The 26,407-nt window shown below is 37.7% G+C and overlaps 1 protein-coding gene across 1 annotated transcript in view; it reads right to left on the minus strand.

Annotated features, from left to right (window-relative positions):
* Positions 1 to 870: 870 nt before the first annotated feature.
* The window catches only part of ZNF407 (zinc finger protein 407), a 465,343-nt gene continuing 439,806 nt past the window's right edge, over positions 871 to 26,407 (minus strand). The window contains 2 exon segments of the mRNA XM_019544964.1: positions 871 to 2,231; positions 2,233 to 3,484. Of these exon segments, the coding sequence (XP_019400509.1) occupies positions 2,105 to 2,231; positions 2,233 to 3,484 (1,379 nt within the window). The 3' untranslated portion in view covers positions 871 to 2,104.

Here is a 26,407-nt window from a genome sequence, read left to right on the forward strand (position 1 = left end):
GGTTTGACACTGCAGGCTACACTGGTTTTATGAAGGATTAAATGCCACCTGAGACATATTTATCCTAAATAAATCACAAATGGTAAACTGCAGCATGTCAGTGTCAACACCCTGTACTGCAGCAGAAAGGTTAGCTATACAGGACTAAGCACAGCTAAGAATTAGCATCCAAGCCGCAAGACCACAGGGCTCCAGTTAACAGGAGAAATGATCAAGAAGAAATATTTCCACTGAAAAACATTCCGTTTTTTGAACATCTGTGAGAGTCTTGGAGAGGGCCATCATTTTGTAAAGGTCACCTTTATCCTGATAACAAACGGGAGTTGATCCTGTCACTGTTTGCTGAAGACAGTATTTAAGAGTAAGTGAACAGCCTGTCACTTTTAAGAAAGATGAGCAAGTCAAACTCGGCTAATTATGAATCTCAGTGTCTAACTTGAAATTTACTTTTTTGGGGGGTCTGACACAGACACAACCTTAATTCCTGGAAAAGAAAAAGAAAAGAACCAAAAAAAAAATAAAAGGAAAAAAAGAAAAAAAGGCAAAAAAAAAAAAAGGCAGCAGAATCTTCCAGCCCTAGAGTGAGGCACCTTTACTATGCACCTCCCCTAGAAAATCCATTTTAAAAACTACCTTGAAGAAAGAACTATTGTTTCACCTCACCCCAACTTTCTTTTATTTGATGATTTTAAGATATTAAACATGATAGGAAATATAGTTATCTCCAGAGTCTGCATGGTTTATGTCCTAAACACTTAGACAATTATATTAAGCATGCATGAGGCACACTTCAGAAATTAGATTTTTTTTATCTTTATCTATCTAGCCAGAGAGAGGGACAGAGAAAAGCAAAGAGAAAATGCACAGACATAATAGATAGCATTCGTTTTCTGCTGCTGAATGCCAGTTCTGTTTATTGCTTAATATTAAAATCATGATGCTTCATTTTAATGCTAACATTTTATTTGAAAGACCAAAAAAAACCCCCAAATCCTTTACCAGTTCATATTTTTAGAGAAACAAAAAGCAGTTGTATCATGAAACAAATCTTTTCAACATGAACTTGCATTGAACAGTTGCAGTATACCCACCACTAAGTAACTGACATTCTGGTCTAAGCAAGACATACAAGGTCACCTTTTTTCTACTTGTTAATGTCAATGTCAGAATTTTTATAAAAAAACCCCCCTAACATTTCAAAAAGTCATTCACAAAATGAACTTCAAAGTGGTATTTATATGAAGCACTATTTGTAAGAAAAGCAAAACATGAACAGTGACAATATTTTTTCCCCAAAACGAACATTTCAGATGGACTCTCATATTTAAAATTAAGTAGAAACTACAGAGAGTAAAGTTTTTCTAAACCAAGTTTCCCCCCCGCCCTTAATATATGTGTATGAAGACTAAAGTGTAGATTTTAGAAATCTCCTGTATGAGAAGTCCAATGCAGAACAAGGAAAGTGTTAAACTACAGTTAAAGAAAACTGATTCTTAGATGCTAACTAAGGAATGGCCATTTTGCTGAGATGGTTTTTATAGAAGAGGCAATGGAAAGTCAAATGTCACGTTTTCTTCTTTTAAAGAAGTGTGGACAACAGTTGTGGTGTCTAACTTGTACTGATCAACCTCACATTTATTAACCACATGCGGGAGTTTGGGTTTTATTTCTTTACTTTGTTTGTAAAATTAATCTGTAAAGTAAAAACTTTGAAATTTATTGTTTTTGTGATTATGCTTAACAGAAAAAGACACAGACTCAGTAAATCACTCTGAAATAAATAACCATTAACAAAAGAATCCAAACCAACAAATAGAATCACATCCAACTCCTTTTGGGGGACTGCATCCTTTGTCTCACCATATTGTGCCAAAATTTTTTTTTAAAAACCCATATTTAATTGTATTAAGGTAAACTCCATTGCAACAAGAAGGTAACACCCTCATTGCATGATTTTCCCAACAGCTGACATCCCCTTCACACAGTGTGCACATTTGGTAGTCTGGATGAAGGAATATTATAGTTCAAAGTTTTACAAATTAAATTCAGAGATTACACTGCCTACATGTATCTGTTAATTTTTCAAACCTGCCATGCATCAAACCTACAAGAGAGAGGTCTTCAAGCTTTGTAGTTCATTATCATTTCTTTGGACCTGAATTACCACTGCTTGTGAGCCACCCTTTTTATAAATGACCATACTAGTTGACTGTTCTGTTCCACTGAGAGACTGCTTCAGAATTCACAGCAGAACTAGACTGCAAAATCTCTTGAGACTCAGTTGTCTCTATCACAGTGTGTGAATACACACCAGTCTCATTCTGCATATCTTGTGATAATTCTGTTACAATGTAATGGGTTGCACCTTCAGAGAAGTTGCCACTGGAACCCTGAACCATAGCTTGAGCTATTTCTTCTGTGACAATGATCTGTGAAATTTCCCCATCAGACTCAACTAAATCCATGTGTTCGCTTTGGACGCTAAGTGAATGGTTAGCGGTTTCTTGCATTATTATTTGAGAACCTTCTCTAGCCACCATATGCACAGTCCCTTCCTCATTTACAATAACCTGAGTGACACCTTCTTTCATCAGCTGGTCTGCTGCAGCCGTGTCACATACAGCAAACTGCAGTACTCCTTGCACCATTTTCTTGAAGGCGGCTTGAGCTCTCTCCTGAGATGCAATTATAGTAGATGGGTGCATGACCTGTGTCACTACTTCCATAGGTTGCATATCTTCCTGAGTCTCTTGAACTTCATGGAACATCTGTATTTCTTGTGTCTCAGTGTCACTAGAAATATTAGGTGTCTCTTGATTTGGTATTTGTGACAAATCTTTGTGATCAGACCTCGTTCTGTCCAGTTCAGTTTTGATTTCCACTTCGCCCAGCTCTGTTACAGCACAAAGCAGGGCATCAAATGCTGAGGAAGAGTCTGGAGGATGTACTGTACCTTCTGCAGCATCTAAAACTTCTTGTTTCATTATCTGCTGCACCACAGCACTACTGGAATCAGGAGCTGCCTCTAAGGGAACAGCCTCCTCAACATCACTTCCTCCAGCAGAGCCTTCAACCACTTGAGCAACTACCAGTTGGGTTGTGCCATCTGATAATTGCTCAGTAAGTATTTGTCCTGGGACTATGTTGCTCACATGAGAACCATTTTGACTAGTGGCTATAACCTGCCCATCTTCTGTGATATGGACCACTCTTGCCACTTGACCAGCCATTGCCAAAGTCTGCAGGGTAGCTGCTGCTGTTTCTTCCACAGAAGCATCAATTGCAAAGTCTCCATCATATCCTTGAATAATAATAAACTGCTGCACTTGTTCGGCTGACGATGGCTGTCTTCTGCTACTTCGAAGGGCCTTCTCTTTAACTGGAGAAAGTTCTCCCAGTGCTGCTGCAGTAAAAGAGCTCGTGGTCTCGACAAAGGTTGCTCCCTGCCCCTTTAGCCGGCACTCATAGGACTTGGATACGATGCCTAGGAAATAAAAGTGTGTGTTAAAAAAGGAATGATGGCTAATATTTCAGTTTATTTTGAGCGACTACAACTCAAATAATCTTCTTTTGCAATTTTTAAATTTCAATGGCAAAAACACAGGTGTAATACGCAACCAAACAAAACCATTTTGCACGTTTTCCCAATCATTTATTTACAGGTCCAAACAACTGCTGCTGTTAAGAAGTCTGCAGAGCACTAACCATTGTAATTTGTTCCTTTTACAACAGCTTGTATGGAAACAGCAAATGCATACATTCTACAATTAAAAGCCATTAATATCTTTTTTTTAAAAAAAAGAGAATGCCTCATGGTGATGCTAATTTTGTAATGAAACCTATACTATGGCTTTCCAGTTATAAGTTGACCCCACACTTGCTCATTCAGTTTGAGGAAGAACAGCATTTCCCCCAAATACAAGGGGATAGTTACAGATAAAGTCCTTGCACTTGAAAAATCTATTACTCTTAAAAAATTCATAAGAAAATTAAATAACCAAGGAAAGAGTTAAATGCACTGAAAATATGAAAATAATAAGAAAAAGCACCCTCTCCACCAAAGGTAATTTTGCCCAAGGCTTGCCATATTCTTTTCAGCCTAAAATTCCTTGTCAATACATATCAAGACAAATATTTTGGTCAAAATACACTGTTTACAGATTTAAATAGACTGGCCCTTATTAAAAGGCCAGATCTGAATTAAAACTTCATATGACAGGCAGAACAATACATGGCCTAGACCCAATAGCCCTGGTTTTAAGGGTTCAAAATCCAAACATTCCTAATTTTTTAGAGTGAAGTAGGATAGGAGAAGGTGGGTGGTTGCATTTACACCATTGTTATGTGTAGGTGGCAGCTCAGGGTTGACCTCTCCTACAAAAAAAAAAGAGTACAAACAAAAGCCGCTTGGTAATTTTCCTTTTGAACAATGAAGCATAATGTCATCTTCCATACATTTTTAAATTGAACCTGAGATGTGTTCTAGTTTAGTGCTGGGAATGGCCAGGATAATGTAATAATAGTGTTTTTGCTAATAATAAATGCACAGCCTAATGTAAACAGAAAAATAAAAATGGGTTTTAAATAGTAAATGTCCACACTTCTGAAGTGTACAATTCTGTACGGTTTCCTGCCAGCTCACCTTGCAGGGTGTTTCCTGGTGCTGCAGTTCTGGTGGTGACTTTCTATATAGACAGGCCTAGAGCTGGGGACCCACAAGTGGAGCCAGGGGTGGGAGCCTCAACCCCTTACAGGAGTCTTAATGCTCCTGGGCTCCTAGCTTCATAATGGAGGATTACTACTTAACTTCAGATCCCCAGAAGTCATGGGGATGTAGGCTGTCTGACCACTGTTATCCTCCCCTCTTGCTGCCATGACAGCAGATCATCCTATACAGCACCTCTATAGGACACCCATTTTGACTCAAGGGTACTGTGCAGGGTCATCAGCTCCATTCAACAGCAGTGTATTATTCTGATTATAGGTTGACCCTGCATTTCAATGTGAATTTTATGGTTCTTTTTGAGGGAAAAGGTCAACCTATAATTGGAACAGTATGGTAATTGCATATTACATTAAACATATCTGGACATAATGTGCATATGACCCCCTTTTCACGTTTTGGCTTTGCTGGTAAGGGTAACGGCCATGTCTTTGTTTTAATGCTACTAGTTTCTCCTTCATTTTTCCACCAAACACTCTTCCCAGCACACCTATCTGAAACTGTATTCTGGTGTATTTAGTTGGAGGCAACATATAGTCTTTCTAAACACTTTATTCTGCAAAAATATCATCATGGCAAATCACTCTTATGTCTTTGTTATTTTCACTTAAAATCTTCTCGATTTATAAGTTTAAAAAAAAAAAAAGGGTTTTTAAAGGTTCTGCAAGACAAATTATGCCTTTAGTTACATGTGTTCAATCCCACTGTCTTCAAAATATGCCCTCATGCAGTCCTGCTTGCCTTTGGTGCCTTTAGGCAGGTCTAGCTTATGGGAGCTTAGTGAACAAATTCACAGGTGTATAAGACAGGACAGAATTCAGTGAGCTCACTCTCAAGATATGTCAGGACTGCAACCCAGAGGCCTAACTACAGCTTGCATTGATATATACAAGCTAGCTTTAAACTAGCTCATGAGATAGTGTGGCTTAAGCAGCAGGGGCTTTAAATGCCAACTACTTAACCATGTTTCAGGGCAGGCCTGTAGAGACTGTGCCTAGATTGCTATGGCACCTGGGCTATAGTTTAAAGTTAGCTTGGATATATCTAACATGAGCTGCAAACACCCCTGGATTACAGTCTAGACATACACCTAATTGTGTTAGCTTTCCTTTGTGTCAGACATAAGCCTGAGCGCACAAAAGAAACAGATCAGTTGCATTAAAAAGTGTCATATTTAGTTATATTTCAGAGTAAAACTGTATTTTCAGATGCCGATTCTTTAACCCAGTAAGTAGAAAGCACGTGTGAATGGCCTAGTTGTCTTCTCATCTCAGAATCTGACAGCTGGCCTTGAGGACTCAGTCATCACAGAAGTGCTGAGACCTTTAGTCCCAATCCCACCAAGAACTAAAGCACACGTTTAAAAAGTCAGAGAGATGCATTTGCTTACGCATTTTGTTGAATCAGGGCCAAAGTACTCAGCATCTTGTAACACCATGCTCCCAACTGCTTCAAATATCCAGGTTAAGGTCGAGGTACGATTTCACATGCATCAAGATAATATTTGCACCCAAAAAACTGGGCCTTCACTGGTGACTTCTTTCTTTAAACTTCAAAGCTTTTCCCAGATGATTATACTACAAAATGTGTGCCTAAATTTTGCTAAACAGTGAGACTTCAGATATCTAAACTGATACCACATAAACTTCTTCATGTTAGCTTGAAAGGCAGGTTATTTTTGGAGAGGAAAATTAACAAGTTAAACTGTTAAAGCGTTTCCAAGTTTTATTGCAAAATTGATCTGGCACATGCTATTGAATTAAATTTTGGCAGGGATAAACTACAGGGAAGCCCATTGTGACACTACTGGTTCTTGTCCCTAGTTATACTTTCCTTATTGTGGGCAATGACGTGTGGAGACCCACAAAACAGAGAAAATTGGAGGGGGAAATCAACATAAAATGACAATTTTCAAAAGAATCTTATTTGGTGCATATTTTATAATAGAGTAGGAGTAATTAATTCTCTCAGGAGCCTTGCTTTGTTGAAATGATATAAGATAGGTCTGGCAGTGATGCTGCACCAAATCAAAATAACACTACAAATCATATATTTTTCAATAGATCTCAAAATCAAAATAACTGTATAAATTGTAAATTTGTACTGGATATAGCAGAAACCATGCCATAGTTACCTGTTAAATTACCTAAGACAAACATCATTAAGTAAAGGACATAAAGATAAGATGCAGTTTTGGGAGATGGAAACAAACAAAATAACTCCTCTTCTCAGCCTCTCAAATAAATGCTGTATTGGTGAATCCATGCAACTTCAGTCTTTACTCTGCAATTGAATGGGAAGTCTCTGGGGTGTAGAGTTATCCAGTGAATTCCTTGCAGCACTGATAATTATGCCATTCTGACTGCTTGCTTAATCTATCTGAATCCAGAGGTGAGTTAAGCCACTTCCTGACCATTAAAGTAAACTACATGGGTAAATACTGCTGTCAGTAAGGGGTGTGATGAAGCTTAACTACACCAACATCTTAACCTCAGCTCAGTGCAACCCCAGCTATTCCATCACAGTTCATAAATGCGATTGCAGGTCCATCTTTTGATTCAGCAATTTAATAACTTCGAGTGCTGTCAGTACTGCTTTGAAAAATGGCTCCTATAAAATGTAACAGCCTCAATCAGATTGTAAAAGATTCACCCACTGAAGATTCTTCCATTTCAACTATAATGAATTAATGTTGAGCTATGTAGAAGTTCAAGTGTCATTTAAACTAATGTGAATCTACTGTAACTTTAAATTTTAACTGGACTATGACCAAGAATTTACTGGGAACATCAACTTCAATTTTAGTGATTTTCATGGTAAATATGAATCATAGATTTAAGTGGTTTTCTTTTGTTTTAAAAGTGAAAAGCCAAATAGGGGAAGTATTTTGAAACCAACACACACTGAGGCTTAGCTGCTCTTATGACTTTGGGAACAGTACATTTCTGTAATGGAGCACTACTATTCCACATAATGTAAGAACCCCCAAAAATATTATTTCAAGAAAAAAAAATCACATTTTTCAACTGTATGGAGCAACAAATCAAATTTTGCTACAAACTTTGGCATCCTAATTCCTGTCCCTCCCTCCCCCCCAGCCGAAAAAAATGAAGGGAGGGGTAAGTGTTGGCTGACATGCCAAACAATAGCTGCAATATAAACCTGCATTAATATTAGGAAAACTGTACTTGCTGCTGATTGCATGTCACTGCAAATTGGATAGAGACACAAATAAACATTAAAACGACAAAATACAATGATACAACAGCTCATATTCAGAGAAATTGTAAAGAGGTGTTTCATATCTAGGGGTGCAATGATCAGAGAATTGGTTCCTTTCCAAGAAATCTGTCATTTCAACAGAGGCATTATTTATCAACTGGAGTCCTTAGCGATTTTTACATTTTTATTTGAAAATTTCAAGCTTTTTAGACATTAAATCCATATTTGTTGGCTATTTTAATTCTCAGAGACCACAAACTTCCCAAAATAGGGCTAAAAGATATGCTTTGATGTTTAATGTGCTTCTGGGAAACTACAAATAGCTTTTAGCACTTTTTCTTCTTTTACTTCGTACCTGACTTTCTTTTGTGTGTCTCTTTTATTCTTTTGTTACTGTCATCATTTTTTCCCCACAGAATAAATACCTTATTCTTTTGTTAAGCTTACATTTAATTAAAATGTACAGGATTTGTGCAGTAAACTCGAATGAAACAAATAAAACAAGGGCCCCCTCTCTTGAAGGCATACGTTGTGAATGAAAAATGTCATTACAGACTAAAAAATTTTGCAGTAAACAGGGCCTACAGAGAGAAGTTTCCCCCGTAATGACATCCATAAAATACACAAATGGCACTTTTAGTACCATCCTGAATATGGCATTTTCTGTGCTCTACACACAATCTAAATGGTTTGATCATAGAGCATAATACTCCATTGGGTTTATAGAACAATCAATGTTCCATAAAATGATGTATTTATCCAATAGTAGGCTCAGCAGTTACTGGTGTATGACATTGTAGGACACTGGCTTTGTACTGTTCAGCAGCACACATGCTGGCTGTAAAACTTATCTAACACTACTTCAACAACTTCATCTCATCTGTGTCAAGTAATTTGTTGAAGCCTCAGCTTGGTTTAAAAAAACTTGTAATAAAAATTCATAGAATTTTCAAGAGAATGAAAGCTGATGACAATAGAAAGGTCACATTGTGTCTGTACTAAAGGGGTCAAGGGTCATTTGCAGTTCTAAAACAGAAAGTAGATTTCATGCATCGTGTAGCAGATAAAGATGGCATTAAAGAGACTTGTCTCAGAAAGAAATGCGTAATGTGTTAGGAAAGTCTGTACTAATATAATATGAAACCACTATTCTGCTCTTAACAGGCATATCTATGAGATTTTTAAGCCTATCCCAAAAGTTCGATTAAGTGGCTGTACACAGTGAATCTAAGCTTAACATACCTTCATAACACACTCATGGAAAACAGGGTTTTAAGTTGTAAATGAAATAATGGCCTGGTTTGTTATGACAATGAAAACAATCTGCATTGGTACAGTAACTTAAAAGAGGTATTTTTCCATTTTTACAAAACTTTTGTGCAGGCTGATATGTAGCGTCATATTCAAAGGTGCTTAATTTTTTTCCTTGTGCATTTTCAAGGTACCGTTTTTTTATTGACAAATACAAACATTTGATAGCTATTAAAATGTAAATATATTATAAAATAACGCTAATAGCTCAGAACAACCTTTTAACATCACAAAAATATTACAAGCGTCTCACGGGAAATCAGGTAAATGACAGATTGAATTTCAATGAAATACAACCTTTCAGAAATTTTAAAGACAGTAAATAAATCAGACTTAGCACAGCCATCACCATTGTTCTACAAGTCAAAGTGATACCAATAATTGAACCAGCAATTGATTCTTTTTCATAGAAAATATTAATTGTCCGAGTACTAGTGAAATACTTGGTGTGATATGGTATGTCTGCTATTCAAATGTTCAAAAATAATTTAGTGCCTAATACACTTCCATAAAAGTCCAGGGGAACATTCACACTGACTTTAATGGGGGATGCATCAGGCCCTTAATTATTTTGATGCAAATTAGCAACAGTAAAAGGTCTGTCAGTTTTTTCTTTGTAAACCACTCTTTTTATTCTTTTGCATAAGTAGAATAGTCACAGAATCTGTATACATTGCTCAAACTCTGATGATTAAAAATAATGGTTTGGCCCCTCTTAATTTTTGGAGAGCACAACAGTTTACATTTTTCAGATCTCTCTTTGCTCTTTAAATACAGAGTCATTTTGTTTCCTCTTTTGCAGGTTACTGGTCTAGGAAAGGCATACAGACCGACATTTCCATACCTGGTTAGTTAGTCAAGGCAGACAACTGAATTAAAGTGAGAAAATGCTGTTCAGCACCTGATGTGGAAGGCAGGTACTGGTGCTCATTTCTAAAAACAATCTTGGATGCCTTTGTTGAAAAAAAATTGGCCTAGATCCATTTTTATTTCAAAATAACCCCCCCTCAAAAAATAAACAATTAAATTGTACAGAGTTATTGTCTGAGAATTTGCAAATGCAGATCTGCAATCATGATTTTTGTTATAAAAATTCTATCCCCACTGATATGAAGAGTGTTAATAAAAATGTGTTATGCATCATCCATTACAGGAGGCATTAAAGTGTACTGGCATAGAAATAGTTTGCCTAAATTAAAATGTATAATATGGGTTAAACCATAATATTTTTAAACTATGTAAATATGTGTTAATATAGTAAACCAAAATGGCTCCTTAGGAGCTATTATGTTCATGAAAATCATATGCATTCATAACAGAGACCAACCAAGTAATAATAGGTCTTACTAACTCCATTAGAAACACAAAAATCCATCATGTTGACTCAAAAAATTTAAAGCCAATCCAAATACTAATAGTTTTCTTTTTTCTTTTGTACATGTTTATCACCCGAGAAAGAAAACCGAATCACAAAATAAATAAATAAATAAATAAAAATTAAGGGCTCAACTTATATCTTAAAGAAAGTAAATGAATGTTTATGGTTGGGACTTAAATATCCTTTTGCTTCTGATTTTACTCTTAACCCACTCCATCTTGTTTAGGTACTTCAATGTCTCCTAATAATTGGTTGAGTAAAGGATGATGTTTTAACCTTAAAGATGGCTTACGAAAGGTGAGTATAGCTTTCTCCGATTCTTTCAAATGTAGAAGGATTTCCTGAAACGTGTGTGTGTGTGTGTGTGTGTGTGTGTGTGTGTGCGCGCGCGCGCGCGCGTACATTATAGTTATACACACCCTGCCCCATCACACATACATATATGTATACACACATATGTGCACACACACACACATACACACATATGGATGGGCTAGAGTTCCCTGTTTGCTGTTTTTTCTATATCATACATCTGAAAGGACTTCAAAGGAAAAACCAAAAACTGGGTGAAATGAGATCTAGTGACAGAAGAACTGGGCAAATTAGAGAAGGGGGCATTTTTAGTGAGTTTATTTAGTGAGTGATTATGCTTTTTGTTTCTCTTTGTTTCTCTTTCTTTGTCTTTGTAACTAACCTTTGGGAAAAGGCTGTCTTAGTTAAAGTCTCAGTACCTCTGTTCCTGCACCTACAGATTGAGAGCTAATATTACATGGCTAAGAGAGTGGCAATTATGTACAAAACACAATGACTGTGCCAGGACTATAGTGTCCCAAAGAGCAGCGGCTCCCTTTGCATAGCTCACAAGTAACAGAGGTTGTCTTGCCCACCCTTCTCTCCTGTTCTCAGACTGTTTTGAGTTTCACCCCTCTTGAATTCTGAACCTGCAATCTATGTTCTCCATTTCTATTTGAAAACAAATAATATTGGTGTAGCAACTACATAGAAAATTAATACTAGGAATGTATTCAAGGTGTTTTACCTCACTTCCAATGCAGTTTTGCAGCTGGAATCAAAGATGCTAGTTAGCACAGTCAGCTCTTTGTAGACCACCTTCAAGGGAGGCAATGACCACAATATGGGAACAAGTGACAGAAATTATACAGACCCATTTTTTCTGCTTTAACCCATTCACTGCAACTGCAAAGTACATTAATTTCACCAGCACTTTTAAATCAGAATCCAAACTTCAGAATGGATCAGCTCTACTTGGCCAAATTGGATAACTGTGGTTCAGGTAGCATCAAAAATATTAAGAAACTAGAAGTACTGTCCTGTGCATGGGCAGCAACTGATAGGAAAATCCATCCCGATTTTACAACAGAGTTACTTCCAGTTCTTATGTCATAACAGAAAGTTACGTTTTGATCACTCTAGGTCATTACTACCTCAACATGGGCTTTCTGCTTTAAACATTTATTTATCAGGAGCAGTGCTTACTGCCATAGTTAGTCTCAATGGTCTCAAAGGGACTAAACATGGTAGCTTGCATTATGCATTGTGTTTGCATAATCAAGCCCTTGGGATTAACAATTCTCAAATTGGGTAGCCTTTGCTAATATTTGATGCACATATTTGTAACAATAAAAAGAACTGACACTTGCTCAGGATACCCAAAATAAACCATCATTTTATTAAATGATAAAAGTAGCAATTATGCTACTCAAGCCAGTCCTTGGGGAAAAAAAAAAGGATTTTGATTGTATTTATTTCTTTTGATTTGCGCACACATTTTGTAAAAAAGGAGCACCTGTTCTTTGCTTGAGGGCACTTCTTGACACATTTTAAAAGCACAGCAGTTTTGAGGGGAGAATGTATGGGGCTAACTAGAAATATTAAGTTTCCCTAGTTATTTTTTCTAGTTAAAGCAACAAAAACTATCACTTACAATTTGGTAGTCAAACTTGTGTTTAATTTATAAATCCAGCTATGTTACAGTGTATATTCATATCTTTCCAGAGTAAATTACAGGAAATAACCATTTGTCTTCATTGCAGACACTTTCGCATGTATGGTAGAAAACAAACCGCTATTCAATAACTGCACAGAGGCACCATTAAAATCAAATTTACAGTAAACAGAACCTGCAGCTGGGGTAAAACACTAACTGTTAGTATTTTAATTATCAGCGAAGCTTTCGGAGTTCTAACATCTGCTCATAGCCAAATGACAGCAGCTGCTTGTGTACACTTAAAACAATGTGAATTTCTTCTATAAATATTAAAATGAATCGTGTGTTGTGTGTTCATCACAGAATTCCTATTAAGCTGGTTATGTCTATAGGGCATTGTGAACTTCTTTCTTGTGGCAAATGCATAAAGGGCTGACCCCTTCAAAAGAATGAGCGCCAAAGACAGCAAAAGTACTTGAGTCTGTAAATTGAAAATGTTTAGAGACAGTCCTAGAGGTCACCTGCTGCCAAGATGTTGCTCGTAAATGCTAACAAAACATCAGCAGTAAGTTCTGATCATTGTGCTCTACAGTAACTTCAAGGACAGGGCCCTTCAGAGCACAAGGTGTCAGGAATCTAAAGAGTGGGTTGTTCTATAAGCTAAAACTCACCAAATAAATAGATCTCAAGGTAGAGCATTATCTTGGTTAAGCAAAATGTTCTGATTCAAATATCTGAATACTTTCAGGAGCTGAACTCACACAGACTGAAAGCCTTTAAAGCAGAACCTCATCAACCTGGTAATGGCAAAAACATCCATATACTTAGAAGAGATGAACTGTGCGGAAGGAAGAATTAATTGTGCTGAGTTTTGGAGGACACTACTGATGAAGGTAAACTTTGTAGTCTCCCCAGGAGTTCCTAATTTGGGAGCTCAGGTACAATGGATAGTTCTTTCTGTGCTCTTGCTTGCTGGGGGCTCTGGGAAGCGAATATGAGAAGCGAGTGCACAAACCCTCTGTTTCTGTAGTGTGCAGAAGTCAAAGGCCAGGTGAGAAAAACAAGGCACCACCCACTAATTACTAAAAATGTGTAAACAAAGGCAGAGCTATCTTGGTTCCTTTGATTTCACCTTGTAACTATACAGAAGCAGCTGAGCAAGGATCCAGCTCTTCACAGTATTGAACATAATGCCATATGTTTATCTGGACAGATTTTAATGCCAGAAGGACCTCCATGCTCATTTAGTCTGATGGCCACAATGCATGGTTTGAGGGAAAGAAAGATTGAAACCCTCAGGTTTGACAACACCTGGTGCAGCTGGTACATGGCTCAGCAGGAAGTGAAGGAAGGAAGTGGTGGATATTCTTGTGCTCTTGGTATTGCTCATCAGATACAGAAGATCTCCTTCTCCAATCCTAGTTTTTAATGATTCTACTTGCTTTATGAAGGATAGAATATGATTGGTGCACAGATTATCTAACCTCAATACAAAAGCCTTCTCTTGCTCCTGATCAGGTTGTTCCTTCTAATAACATCAGAAGTGTCAACGCTCATTTTTCTTGGTAATTTTGACAAGAAACACATGATGATTTTTCTCAATGGCCTCAGAACTTCAGGGCTTCCATAATGATCATAGACGGTCACTGATAGTTCTGGGTTTTGGAATGGGAGTAAAAGTTGAAGGAATGGATAATCCCATCATGAGATAACTCTGGCCTCTGCTATGTGTTACATATATTACACAATTAACTGGTTAATCGCTCAAATATTTAGACTGGCCACATGTGCAAAGTAATTATCACACAATAAAAATGACTATCCAGCTATAAAAACAGCCAACCAGCTACAAAGTTAGTGCTTGAAAATGTGTAACAACTCTACAGCTGTTTTTTATCCAGCTTTAATCTGGATATGTAATATGCCCCTATATTACTTTTAAGGTTTTAATTCAATGGGAAATCTGTTTTGATGATCCCCTATGAGAGATGGATGAAAGCAGTGGGTTTCCAAGCAGCATTTAGGGCAAACTGTTTATCTGACTGATCATTCTACTGATGTTTTGATAGGACTTCAGAATATTTTCCTGTGCTACTGACACAGTGGTCCTTAAATGCCTTCTTCCATTTCAACAATATAAGGCAACACGCTAGGAAAAATAAAAGGGAAGCAGAAATGAGAGGTGCTGCAGTGGGAAATCTTGGTGTAAGCCTGACTAACGCAGACATATGAATTTTGAAGATCAAAAGTTTTCTTCACTTCCACCTTCACTGTGCAAAGCTACGCCCAGTGAAACTCTGCAAATGGTCAAGACCTTTGAGGTTATTCCCACTTGTCTGTACTCAGCTACAACATTGAGTGTTTCTGGCTAGAAGGAATTTTCATTTACAAATCACCACAAATTGTGGATGAACTAAAAGGAGTAAATAGCACAGGGTTGGAATTAACAAATTATACTAAAATGGAAGGGGTTGCAACCACCAATAAAGACCTGGAAAGAATCTAAATAAATCAGAAACAGGAATGTAGAATAATAATGTGAGATTCAGTTTGCAACAATGCAAACCAATGTACCCGGGGAACATAAAACCAGATATTCAATGGTAAAAAAAAATCTTGATAACTGTAATGCTGAAAGAGTCCCAAGGGTGATAGTGGACAGCAAATTAGACACAAGTTTGTAATGTGATATGGCAGCAAAACAGAATAGTGCAATTTTGGAGTGCGTACTCAAAGGCATTTTCTCACACAGCAAAGCACTAATAAGCCCCCTGTATACAGTTCTGGTCCAACTATATATGTAATATGCCACTCAATTCTGTGCACTTTATGAGAAAGATCTTGACAAAGTGGTATTTAGAAAAGGGGAAGAGCAACAAAATTAGAGGGCTGACTTACCTGGAAAGAATAAAAGGTTTAAGTACATTTATTTTAGCAAAATGATCATTAAACCCAGTTTACAAGCCCTGAATGGAGGGTACTCTCTGCCTATATAAAGACTGGACACAATTAAATTTTGGGAAGTGACTAACTAAAGAATTTAAACTGAAATCTGAAGCAAAATTTGGACAGTGTGAAGAATAGAAATTAGACTCAGAGAAGGCCCATTAAGTTATCTAGACCTTTCAGCTGCCAGAATGGAACTATTCCTGTGGTGGTAGGACTTCACTGCATAGCACTTAAATCATTTAATCTGAGTTATAACTGTTTGTAGAGTAAATCTATAAAATCCCTGAATTGTTACTGTTAAACAAAGCATGTTATTTGTAGTACCTACCCAATTAACTTCTGTCAACAATGTACCTCTGAACTAAAGTGCACTCATTAGTATGATGCCTAACTGTCTTGCTTCCTCAGATGACTGTCAATCACCTCGAGGAAGATTCCCATTCAAATATTCTTTGGTGAGCAACCCCTGCCAGGCATCATGCCATTTCACCGCCCACTTGCTAGTAATTGCTTCTGAGGCCCTATGTAGACTGGAAAACTAGGGAGTGTTTTAAAATGCTGGTAAGAATATAGTGTTATATGCAAGAGAAAATGTGAGTGAATATATTTTGAACAAACACATTTGAAACACCACTTTACTCCTGAACTGTTGATTGTTCTGTTTAAAGATTTGAGACTGTCTACTTTAGGAGCTAAATGGTGTTCAAAAACTTGTTATTTAAAACACGTTAACTAGCACAACTATTTTTCTGAAGTGTTGACCAGTACATCTATATTAAAACTTCTGCTAACTAGTACTTCATGAATAATACTACACATATTTGACTACTACATGCCACTACTATGTTGCTAGTGGTCACATGTAGGAAGACCTCGGATGCTTTTTGCATTTTCATAAAAACAGACTGAACTGTTGCTGGAATATGGCACAAGATAGTCAAATGTAATATATAAGACTTCAGTGTGAAAATAAGCATTTGCTAAAATAAAGGATAAAAAAAAGAGAGATTATAAAAAACATTAAAATTAAATAAAAAGCCAAAGAAAACTAACAAAAAAGAAACCCAGGAGCCTATATAAGTGTCTTGATTTTCAGAATGTGCTGAGAAACTAACAACTTTCACTGACGGTGCTGGTAAAATATGTTAATTTCATATTTTTTTGCCAGCATAATTTCGGTTTACTAAATCTGGACTTGTTATAACCTACCTATTGCTATATTTATTTCCTTTCTTAAATTCAATAGCAACAGATTATTTTACCTCCAAAATCAACTGCTGCCCTGTTCTGGAAACTACAGTTCATAAAATAATTCTGAAGGAGTTTTTAGTAATGCAATCTTTTGCCTATGTGTGGTTCTGTGAACAAACAATTTTCTAAATCCTGGCACATATGGACAAAATGCAAAGGATGATCCATTACAGCCTGTCATAGATTAAAGACTTTCTGAGCATACACTGACATCATAGGTCTGAAGCAACCGTTTTGAATTCCAGCTATGAGTTACTTGGTGATTTCAATAAGTATGCCTTCAATGCAGACTGCAGTATTTCATGATTTTCTGAGGTTCCTGGAAACTTTCTTAGAAACACCCCAGGGCAAGCTTTCAGATGCTCCCCTTAAAATCAGAAGGGCTCTACACGAACAGTTATCTCAACAACAGATTTTGTTCTTTACAAAGATCAAAAAGGAAATTTTGCAAAGACAAAGTTTTCATCAGTGCAACTGAGACTGCACTGGAAACCTAAGATATTAAGTCCATCTGTTAGGTCTAATAATTTTTTCTCTAACATGAGATTGTTTCGAGGTGTTTCTCTCACAACTGAGTAAATTTATGCAAAGCTTTCACATCTGTGTGCCTAAAAGTAGTGCCTTGAATCCTCATTTAGAAAACTAAATACAACCAGTTTGCTTTTCAGGGGGGTGAGCACATGCAGTTAATCTGTGCATTTAAAAAACAGTACTCTTTATCTTATTATGTGGCTCTTATCACTACACTTCCTGAGCATCTTGCAACCAATGAGTATAATCTCAAAATACTTCTATAAAATATGTTATTATTATCCTAATTTTACAGATGGGAAACTAAAATGGAGAAAATGTGCTTTGTTTATTAAGAGATACACAAGAAACAGCAGAGATAGGATAATCATATCTATTCAGTCCAAGTCCAGCATCTACTCATAAGACTATCCTTCCTCAAAGGAGTCTGACCGTCATCCTGAGATTTTGAAATTCTCCATTTATGCACAAGACGGGTAAAACAGCATTAGATTCAGAGCACATTTCCTAAGAATGTCTGTCAATGACAATCCTGTGCTCATGATCAGTCTGTAGCTCAGCATCCAACATGCCTAAGCAAGGAAGGTAATATTGACTACCATTATCAAAATTTCACCTTTACTGAGATTTTCATAGGTGCTCGTTTATACCAACTGTGCTCAGTGAGGCAGACACTGGATCATCATGAAAAGGACTGAGTACACTAACTCATTACACAGGGTGTTGGGTGGTGGTGGTGAAGACTTTCAGACTGCAATTTAGCAGTCCATCCCTATTAAGAGGGGTAACTGTGGGTACTCTGCAAGGGCTTCAATACTTTGCTGAATTGGGGCTTCAGTCAATGGCCACTCCCAAACCTGCTGCCCTTTACAATGGGGGCAGTCACATATGTGACACTGTCACATTTCTCCTGAGCCAAGTGCAGGCTCTGAGCCAATGTTTGTAGATCAACTATAAGAATGTGTTATTAATACATTCAGTAAATTCCATATGAAATACTATCAATTTAAATTAATGACTAAGGACTTATTCTTCCTAAAAGGGTCACTGTAAAATATGAGGGTGTATTTAGTAATGGAGATTTGTCCAGTAAAGTATCTCAGTACATATGTCTAGTCATGTAATGTGATTTTGATAAAACTTCAGGGCTCATCACTAATTTCACACTTACGGAAACAGATATTTGCACTTTCCAATCAAGTAATTAAGCAGCATACAATGGTGGCAAATTAAGGATTTTTATGGTATTTTGGTCCATTAAAACATGCCTTCCTTTATGAAAATGAAAATTCTCCTGTAAGTACTGAAACAAATTCTTAATGCCACCCTCTGCAGCCATTGGGAAGCCTGGAAAGGGACGCACTACCTGAAGTAATATAGCTTCCCCATGTCCTCAACCCTTCCTAGTATTATATGGTTTTTCAGATGTTAAAATAGAAGGTAGTTGTCTGTTCAGGGAAGCTATACACCAGGAGTATGTCACAGTGCTTCTCCATGATCTGCACAGACTGCTTGATAATTTCTGAGAAGAATTCAAGTTGTTGATTTTAACGTATAAAGGCCCAAGAAACCTGACTGCCTGAGAGACTGCCTTTCTTCCCGTGCAATACTACCAGCTGTAATCAAGTTATGGCTAACCGCATTTGCTTTCTCCTATCATGAGGTTGCTTCCATAATGACACCTATGCTTGGATGCTCTGGACAAGTCACCACAAATAACACCTCTCTCTTTAATCTCCCATCCTCCTGCCCCCCCCCAAAACCCTACAAAAATTGTACTGTAAATCTGTAGATTAATGGGCAGATCCTGGCATAGCAACTCAAATGGATTTATAGCAACTGTGTTTAGTCCTGTGTGATTTCAAATAGAATTACTCCTGATGAATTTGAATGCAAATTCATGAAGCATTAAACCAAACCATGTTTAAACTCATTCGTTCATCAGATGCAAATATTCTGCATTAAGCAGGGAATACCCATTCATGAAAATAATGAAAACTGACAACAATATAATAAAATCATTACAGGTTTATGGATTCTGGGACTTAAACAAGCCATACCCTTGCTTCTTCTAACTGATTAAATGCTTCTTTGCAGCTTACTTTTGATCTGTAGTTCAAAAACAAATTACTTAAGTCTTTAAACTCAGAATCTGGTGAAGTTGCTTGGTAGTCATAAGTCAGGTTTTTTTGGGTAGACAGGTTGACTATGGAAGGAAAGAGTAGGGGGAGGCAAATATTACAACTGAGAACAAGCCGCAGTAGAGGGAAGCAGATAAATCGACGTACAGACTCTACCAGCAAGCATTCATAAAACAATCACATGAACAGCATTGTGCAGAACAAAAGGCTATGATGATAAAATTGGGCACTTTTGTTTTATAAAGCTGGCACAGATGGGTCTGTCACACTCTGTCCTTCATTTTTATGAAACCACTACCACTTTCACTTTGCATCATGTTTGAAGACAAGGGGTTTAAGATGCAGTAGGGCAATGGATTGCCAATTATTTTTGTGAATGTCCCAAACCAATTCAGTGAAGTAAATTTAATGGCATTCTATCTGATAAGCTGGATGTCTGGAACTATAGCTAAACGGCATCTGGAGCAGTGATTTTCTGGGGTGCCTTGAGAACCTTTCAAGGGTGCCATGGCATACCACAAAATGTTAGCATTGTTGAGTGTGTAAACACAATTCACAAGATAAACCCAGAGATTTCAGCAGGAATGCCTATCTGATCTGTTGTGATCTCTGTTTTTTGCAACACAAAAACTGTTCTATTATTTTTCTGTAGTCAAAAACCAAGTGAAAACTAAGAGCTGGCATTTTCTGAGGGGTGTCTTGAGTCAACTGGGGGGGTGCTTCAAATCTAAAAAGGCTGAGAACCTTTGAGAACTTAGAACCTGATTTAGTGTGGTTATCTCATTAACCTCCATTGTCCAATTTCTATGAACAAGTTTTCATTTTCAGTTAGATGACATCATTTCAGCTTGAAAGTTTCCACTGAAATTATCACATACGTGTATTAAATTCTTTGCTTAATGATCAGATTTAAAACAGCACTGCGTTCCTCATTCAGGCACGTATTGCTGATGATGCATTATTTTGCTACACAATCAATGCAGTATAAAAAGTTCTCTGCATCATAATCTGCCCAATTCGTGCATATATAGTATTTGCAATAAAATGAAGTGCATTTGCTAAGTTTCAGTGAAATGATGGCTACAAATTTTGGGGTTAATAAATCTGCAAAACAAATCAAAGAACAGTGCAATAATTTTATTAAATACCTCTATGTTTCATGTTTTCATATATCTTGACAGCAAAAATCAAATATTCAGCCTGCTTTGGGAGAGTGTTAGGCTATGATTAGTGCAATGGATATTTGTCCTCTGAGGTTCATGTTTGCTCCCCTCGATCTAGATTCTGAGTACACATGTAGCAGGCTGGCTGGTGGGCTCACCAGCAGCCCAGACTGTTAGTTGGGGGGCAGTTCTTCCTCCCCCACTGATCAGGGGAAGACAGAGGGAAGGCAAAGGGAAGGCTGCCCTGCCCTGACCCAGTGTGAGGTGAAAGAGAGGACTTGAAAGGGAACTAACCCCTCAGACTTTCCTATTGGTCCACTCCCAATCTGGGGGCAGAGCCTCCAGAAGGAATAAAAAGCCGGCACATGGGCAGCTTCAATGAGGCATGATGAAGAGGGCTGATGAAGCTGGTATAGCTGACCAGCAGGGCAGAGCAGTTGCCCCAGAAGCGTCTGGAAGATGTTGCTGGAAGAGAAGCAGCAAGCAGCTGCATCCCAGCCCTGCCACAGAGAGAGCCGCAACGACGGTGCACGGGTTAGTGCACAGAGAACCCGGGAGCAGACGGGACCAGGGCAGCTGCACAAGGCAGCACAGGTCCCCAAACCTGCATAAGGCAAGGGCAGAAGCCGCCAGTGCACGGATTAGTGCACGGGGCTGGAGAGCCGGCGCACAGAATGGTGCACGGAGAGTCTGGGTGTGGATGGGACTGTGGCAGCTGCACAAGGCAGCACAGGTCCCCAACCCTGCATGAGGCAGGGACAGAAGCCTGCCAGTGCACAGGGCTGGAGAGCCAGTGCACTGAACGGTACAAGGAGAGCCTGGGAGCGGATGGGACTGCAGCAGCTGCACCAGTATGAATCCTCAGTTCTTCACGAGGCAGGAGCTGGACCATTTATTATTAAGATACGAAGGCGTTCTAAATACAGCTATACCATTCAGAGACTAGGGAAAATTCTGGGATCCTTTGAAATCAATGGCAAATCCCCCACTAATTTCAACTGGTATGGAAAGTTGAGCAAATGAGACTTTACTCATCCCCTATCCTTTTCTCTGCTTGCAATCTGTGACCTGCTCAGGTGGAATTTAAGTTGTTAGGATCTATAAAGTCCTAAATAGCCTGGGATTGGCCTACATGACAGCGTGCTGTACAGCTGCACTCAGTAGAGATGCTTGAGCAGGAACACCCCCCACATAAAACCAATGGAGCTGTTAGCTTAGTATTTTCTGTGAAGGCCTCAATTCCCTGGAACTTGCTTTCTAGTTTTTTCCAAAATAATCCAAACATGGTGATCTTTCACATATACTACAAAAGACACCTAAGTTGATAGGGTTTTTGAAAAGGTATGAGGGTGTTTTTCAAAATAATAAACGGGGAAAAAGTAGTCTTCTTGTGGCTCATGGCTGGTTGGATGAATTTCTGTCAGACTGAGTGCTGAAGGCTGCTGGGGAAGAAGGAGGAGAGCTGCTATAATTTAAAGTATTAAGATGCAAGAGTTTTGAGTAGGTCTATTTATTAAAGACAAATAAACATACACATATAAAAAAGTAACCTAACTTTCAGAAGAGCTATTACTCACACCTCCCAAATCCAGACTAAGGATCCCTTGTGCTATATGATGTATAAACATGGAGGAAGACTCAAGAATGCAAATTTTTAAATTTCCAAATTCCTGCGTAGGGAAGCACAAAATTAAATTTCTGGTGCATTAATTAATTGGATGCCATGCGGAACACCGAAATGGGGAACGAGGACTTTACAAGCAGGAATTCATTTCTGAAAACAGCCCAGAGTCTGTATGGGTTTGCTCACTTAGCTCAGAGAAAGCCAGCTCTGGTTTTAAAAGCTACTTGTCACTGCTGTGCAATTTTGAAGCAAAGTGGTATGTTTGGTGTTCTCATTTGCATGACAATACCCAGAATGCTCTTCCAGCGCACAGCTATTTCATGGAAGTGCTGATGTATTCAAGCTTTGAAAACAAACCCAATCACGTGGGTGCGCTTGTATGTGCTGTCATTTCTTTGGTACAGCATATGTGCTCAGGGAAGAAAAATTAAAATTACAGGTAACTATTACAGGTAACTAGACCAACCCACACTTGATCATCACTTAGTAATCAAACTTGCAGTTCGTAGTTTAGCAAATTTCTAACAGTCATTGATTAACTGATCAGTTGGTCCCCCCGTGCATATTTTCTGAGTGCTGACATTAGTCATCTAGGACTCTGTCAAGAGAGCTGTCACAATACATTAACTATCAATTAGAAAAATTAAACAATTAACTTATAACAGGCTGAAGAGATATAGAATAAGAAAACAGTTGATCAAATTGGACTTAGCCCCCACATCTCTCTCTCTTTTCTTGCTACAGAAAATAAATTCACTACACTCACTCATGTTGCAATGTAGAATATCATAGCCTGCTCTATTGTGTGAATTTCACTGTTGAGATGCTGTAACGCTAATTGTCAGTTTCCAGTGATCAAAGTAATTTGGTTAAATAATTGGTTTACATATACTATATTTTATTTCCCTCACAAAAATAAATGTTATAACAAAAGATTATCTGAAGAGGAGAGAGAATATTTTGGAGATAGCACAAACATGGTGTGAACATGTGAAGGAATGTCTGTGTTTTGTGCATATAAGCCATCAGAAAAATCCCAAGTGTTTAAAGAGCAGAGGAGGTTTAACACCTGAGTTAACTTAATATTAGCGTGCATATGTGTATGTGTGATAATGGCAGGGGAGATTTGGCTACATTTAAAATGACTATACTTCTGCTATTTGGACTTTGCCATTCAAATAATTTTATCTTAAGATGCTATTTTGAATGTTGATTAGCTGATGATCATAAATTATTTTTCTCACTAAAATGTAGGTTGTTATTTAAAATTCTTATTTTTTATTTCCTTATCTGTTGCATTAAGGCTAATATTTATAAAAATAAGAGCTGCTACTGGTATACCTAAAATTAGCTTGATGACACCACAATCACCCTCCAAAGCATTAATGCCTTGCTTTCAGACTTTTTTCTGTTTTATTTTATATAATATATGGATCTGACTGCAATTTTTACAGCTCCTCCTGAGATGCAGAAAGGGAAAGCTGTAACTAACTGCCTGCAGCGGTTGGCAGAAGCTGTTTCCTTTAACCTACCTTTAGACTACTAGGCGTGAAGAACGGTTGAAGCATTTTGCTTCATCCACCAGAATGGTTGCTTTTTCTAAATATTGCCAGAACAACTTCATTCAGAACACTTTTCCATCAAAGTTTGTTCAAAGTTATGTCAGAATGGCTTAAATTAAGAGCCTCTGAAAAACTCAGATGCCAGGGGAGTGACATAACATCCATTAATTACAGTGCTTAGTGGTGTCACTTGTGAAAGGCTACTTGAAATACATTCAAAACTTCAGTTCATAAATTAAATGGTATTTTGAAGGCTGTCTATAGACGAGCAGTGTATAATGGGGTTACCATATTTACTTATGTAACAACTCACCTTTTCCCAAAAATTAGCCTTCCAATCCCAAAAATTAGCCTTCCAAAACTAGTCTTAAGCAGAGAAGCTGATATTTTTTTGCCCAAAACAGTCATAGAGATACTGTAAAATGGCTGCTGCTTATTTTCCTTCCCTTTCTTCTTCAGCTGCATGAAGGGAGGGGTGGAGATCAGCAGAAGCAGATTGGAGTGGGGGTGCAATGGTGCAGTGACATAGTTACAACCAGCTTTCATTCCTGCTCCACCCAACCTTTAGAAACAACTGCCCAAAAGCAGCAGTGGCATTTCTATTCAGGGAGGGAGTTGATTGACTTCACGTCTCAGTATGATATACCTGATTCCTGCTAATTTTTCTTCAGTCCACAGGTGTTAACGACCCTCTTTAACGGTCCTGATGTTTCACAAATCAAGCTATCATTTCTTTAGCAATTTTGTTACCAATGAGCTACTCCTGGTCTCCCCTCTTGTATTTCACAGTCATGCAGACTGTTTTTTGCTCTTTTCAAAATTCTAGATTTGCCCACAGAGTCCAGTATTCAGCAGCTGCTACAGTTTCAGCTTTTAACTGAGCAGCTCATAACTCCTGACAGTTCAGCTGTGAAAGGGTTAAAACTGTAGCATTTCCCTGAGAAGGCAAGCGAGCTGAAGATCTGGCTCTCTCCCTGCTCTATAAGGAATAATTGGAAAAAACCTTTTTTATTCACTCTGCCCTCCCAAAAATAGGGTGTGTGTCTTAACTAGGGGTGTGTGGTATGCAAGAAAATGTGGTGGTATCTATTTAACAATACCTACTGGATATGTTGATTGTGTGTATGCTCTGATTTGGACAAATAATACGGTGGAGATTTATTCTGTTTGGTGGAGAATTTCTGTTGTAGGGCAGCATTGGATGAACACACTTATTAAATGCTTTACAAGTAACTCATAATGAAGAAAGCTTAGGAGGTGATAACCAAACCTTAGGTTGCATACAGTTGCACAGTGAACTGTTCCATCAACCAATACCAAAGTCTTAGAAGAAAATGAAAAACAACTTTAAAGAAGGTATCTCCCTGGAATAAGAATGGCAACATTTTATTTCAGGCCCTGATTCTGCAACTATTTACATACATTTGTAATTTACATATGTGACTACTGCCATTGGAGTCAATGAGTCTGACATGAACTGAGCCTTAACATTAAATACAAGTAACTGTTTGCAGTACTGGGATATTAATAAGTAAGTCCAGTTAACCTCACCTGATTAACTGAAATTGATGGGGCAGTGCTGATGGAGAGAGGGCCAAGAGCCCCCCTGCTTTTTTTGTTAGTTCCTATGACCCATATGCTCTATATTATTCAAGAGAAAATTAAATTAAATGCAACAAACACACTGAAAATTCTTTATTTGCAGCAAGCCCTGTGTCTACTTAACATTCAGTCACAGAAAAAGAACTTGAGAGTCGTAATCTTTCACCAAGTCTGGGTTAAAAAATAAGACCTGTAATTTGGTTTCTCTCAGTCTATTTTGAGTTTAAATGGAAACAAACTGTACAGTATAGAATTGGCTTAAGGTCACCTGTCTACAAGGGATTATTGTGTAGTTTCTTTTATGTTTTCCCCTTACTAGTCTGAGGGACAAAAGGGCAGATGCACCCTAAGGGCTTTTTCAAATGACCTCTTTAGCAAATAAAGTCATACCCTAAGTATAGAGGCCATTTCATCCCAGTCCCATGGGCTGCCTGTAGGGTAAAATGCAGAATTTTTCTGGCATGTGTTAGTGAATGAAGCAACGTGAAAAAGTGGCCCACTGCTTTTGGGAAGTTAAAGGCCAAATGAGATAACATGAATTTCTATAACACTCTGATTTAAATTATTGTAGATGGAGGCTAAAGACATTAGCTATAGACGTATCAGAGGCATGCAAGTTAACTTTTTCAGGAGAAACATCCAGTTTCAAATGCAGAACAACTCATTTATGATGGTTTGAAAACCTAACAGATTTGACTTACTCAAGAACCAAAATTAAAAAAACCCTCTAGGGAACTGTATAAAATTGGCCTTTTCTATGAGTATAATTTTAAGACTGTAAACTGCATCAACTCAAAATTACCATCAAATTATCTGAAATCAGTTGTCGAGAAAGAATATCTCTGTTATGGTTCTCTAAATTATTATTTTTTTTTAACATCTTGGCACCTCAGTTCTGTAATTGGTTAAGAGATAATGTGTAAAGACTCAAAACTTTCAAGTATTCATAAGATATAAAAAAAGGGTTTTAAAACAAATGATTTGACAGCTGCAAATGCAGGA

This window comes from Crocodylus porosus, unplaced genomic scaffold (genome assembly GCF_001723895.1).
Source record: "Crocodylus porosus isolate Cpor-Errol unplaced genomic scaffold, CroPor_comp1, whole genome shotgun sequence".
In the NCBI taxonomy this organism is placed as follows: Eukaryota; Metazoa; Chordata; order Crocodylia; family Crocodylidae; genus Crocodylus; species Crocodylus porosus.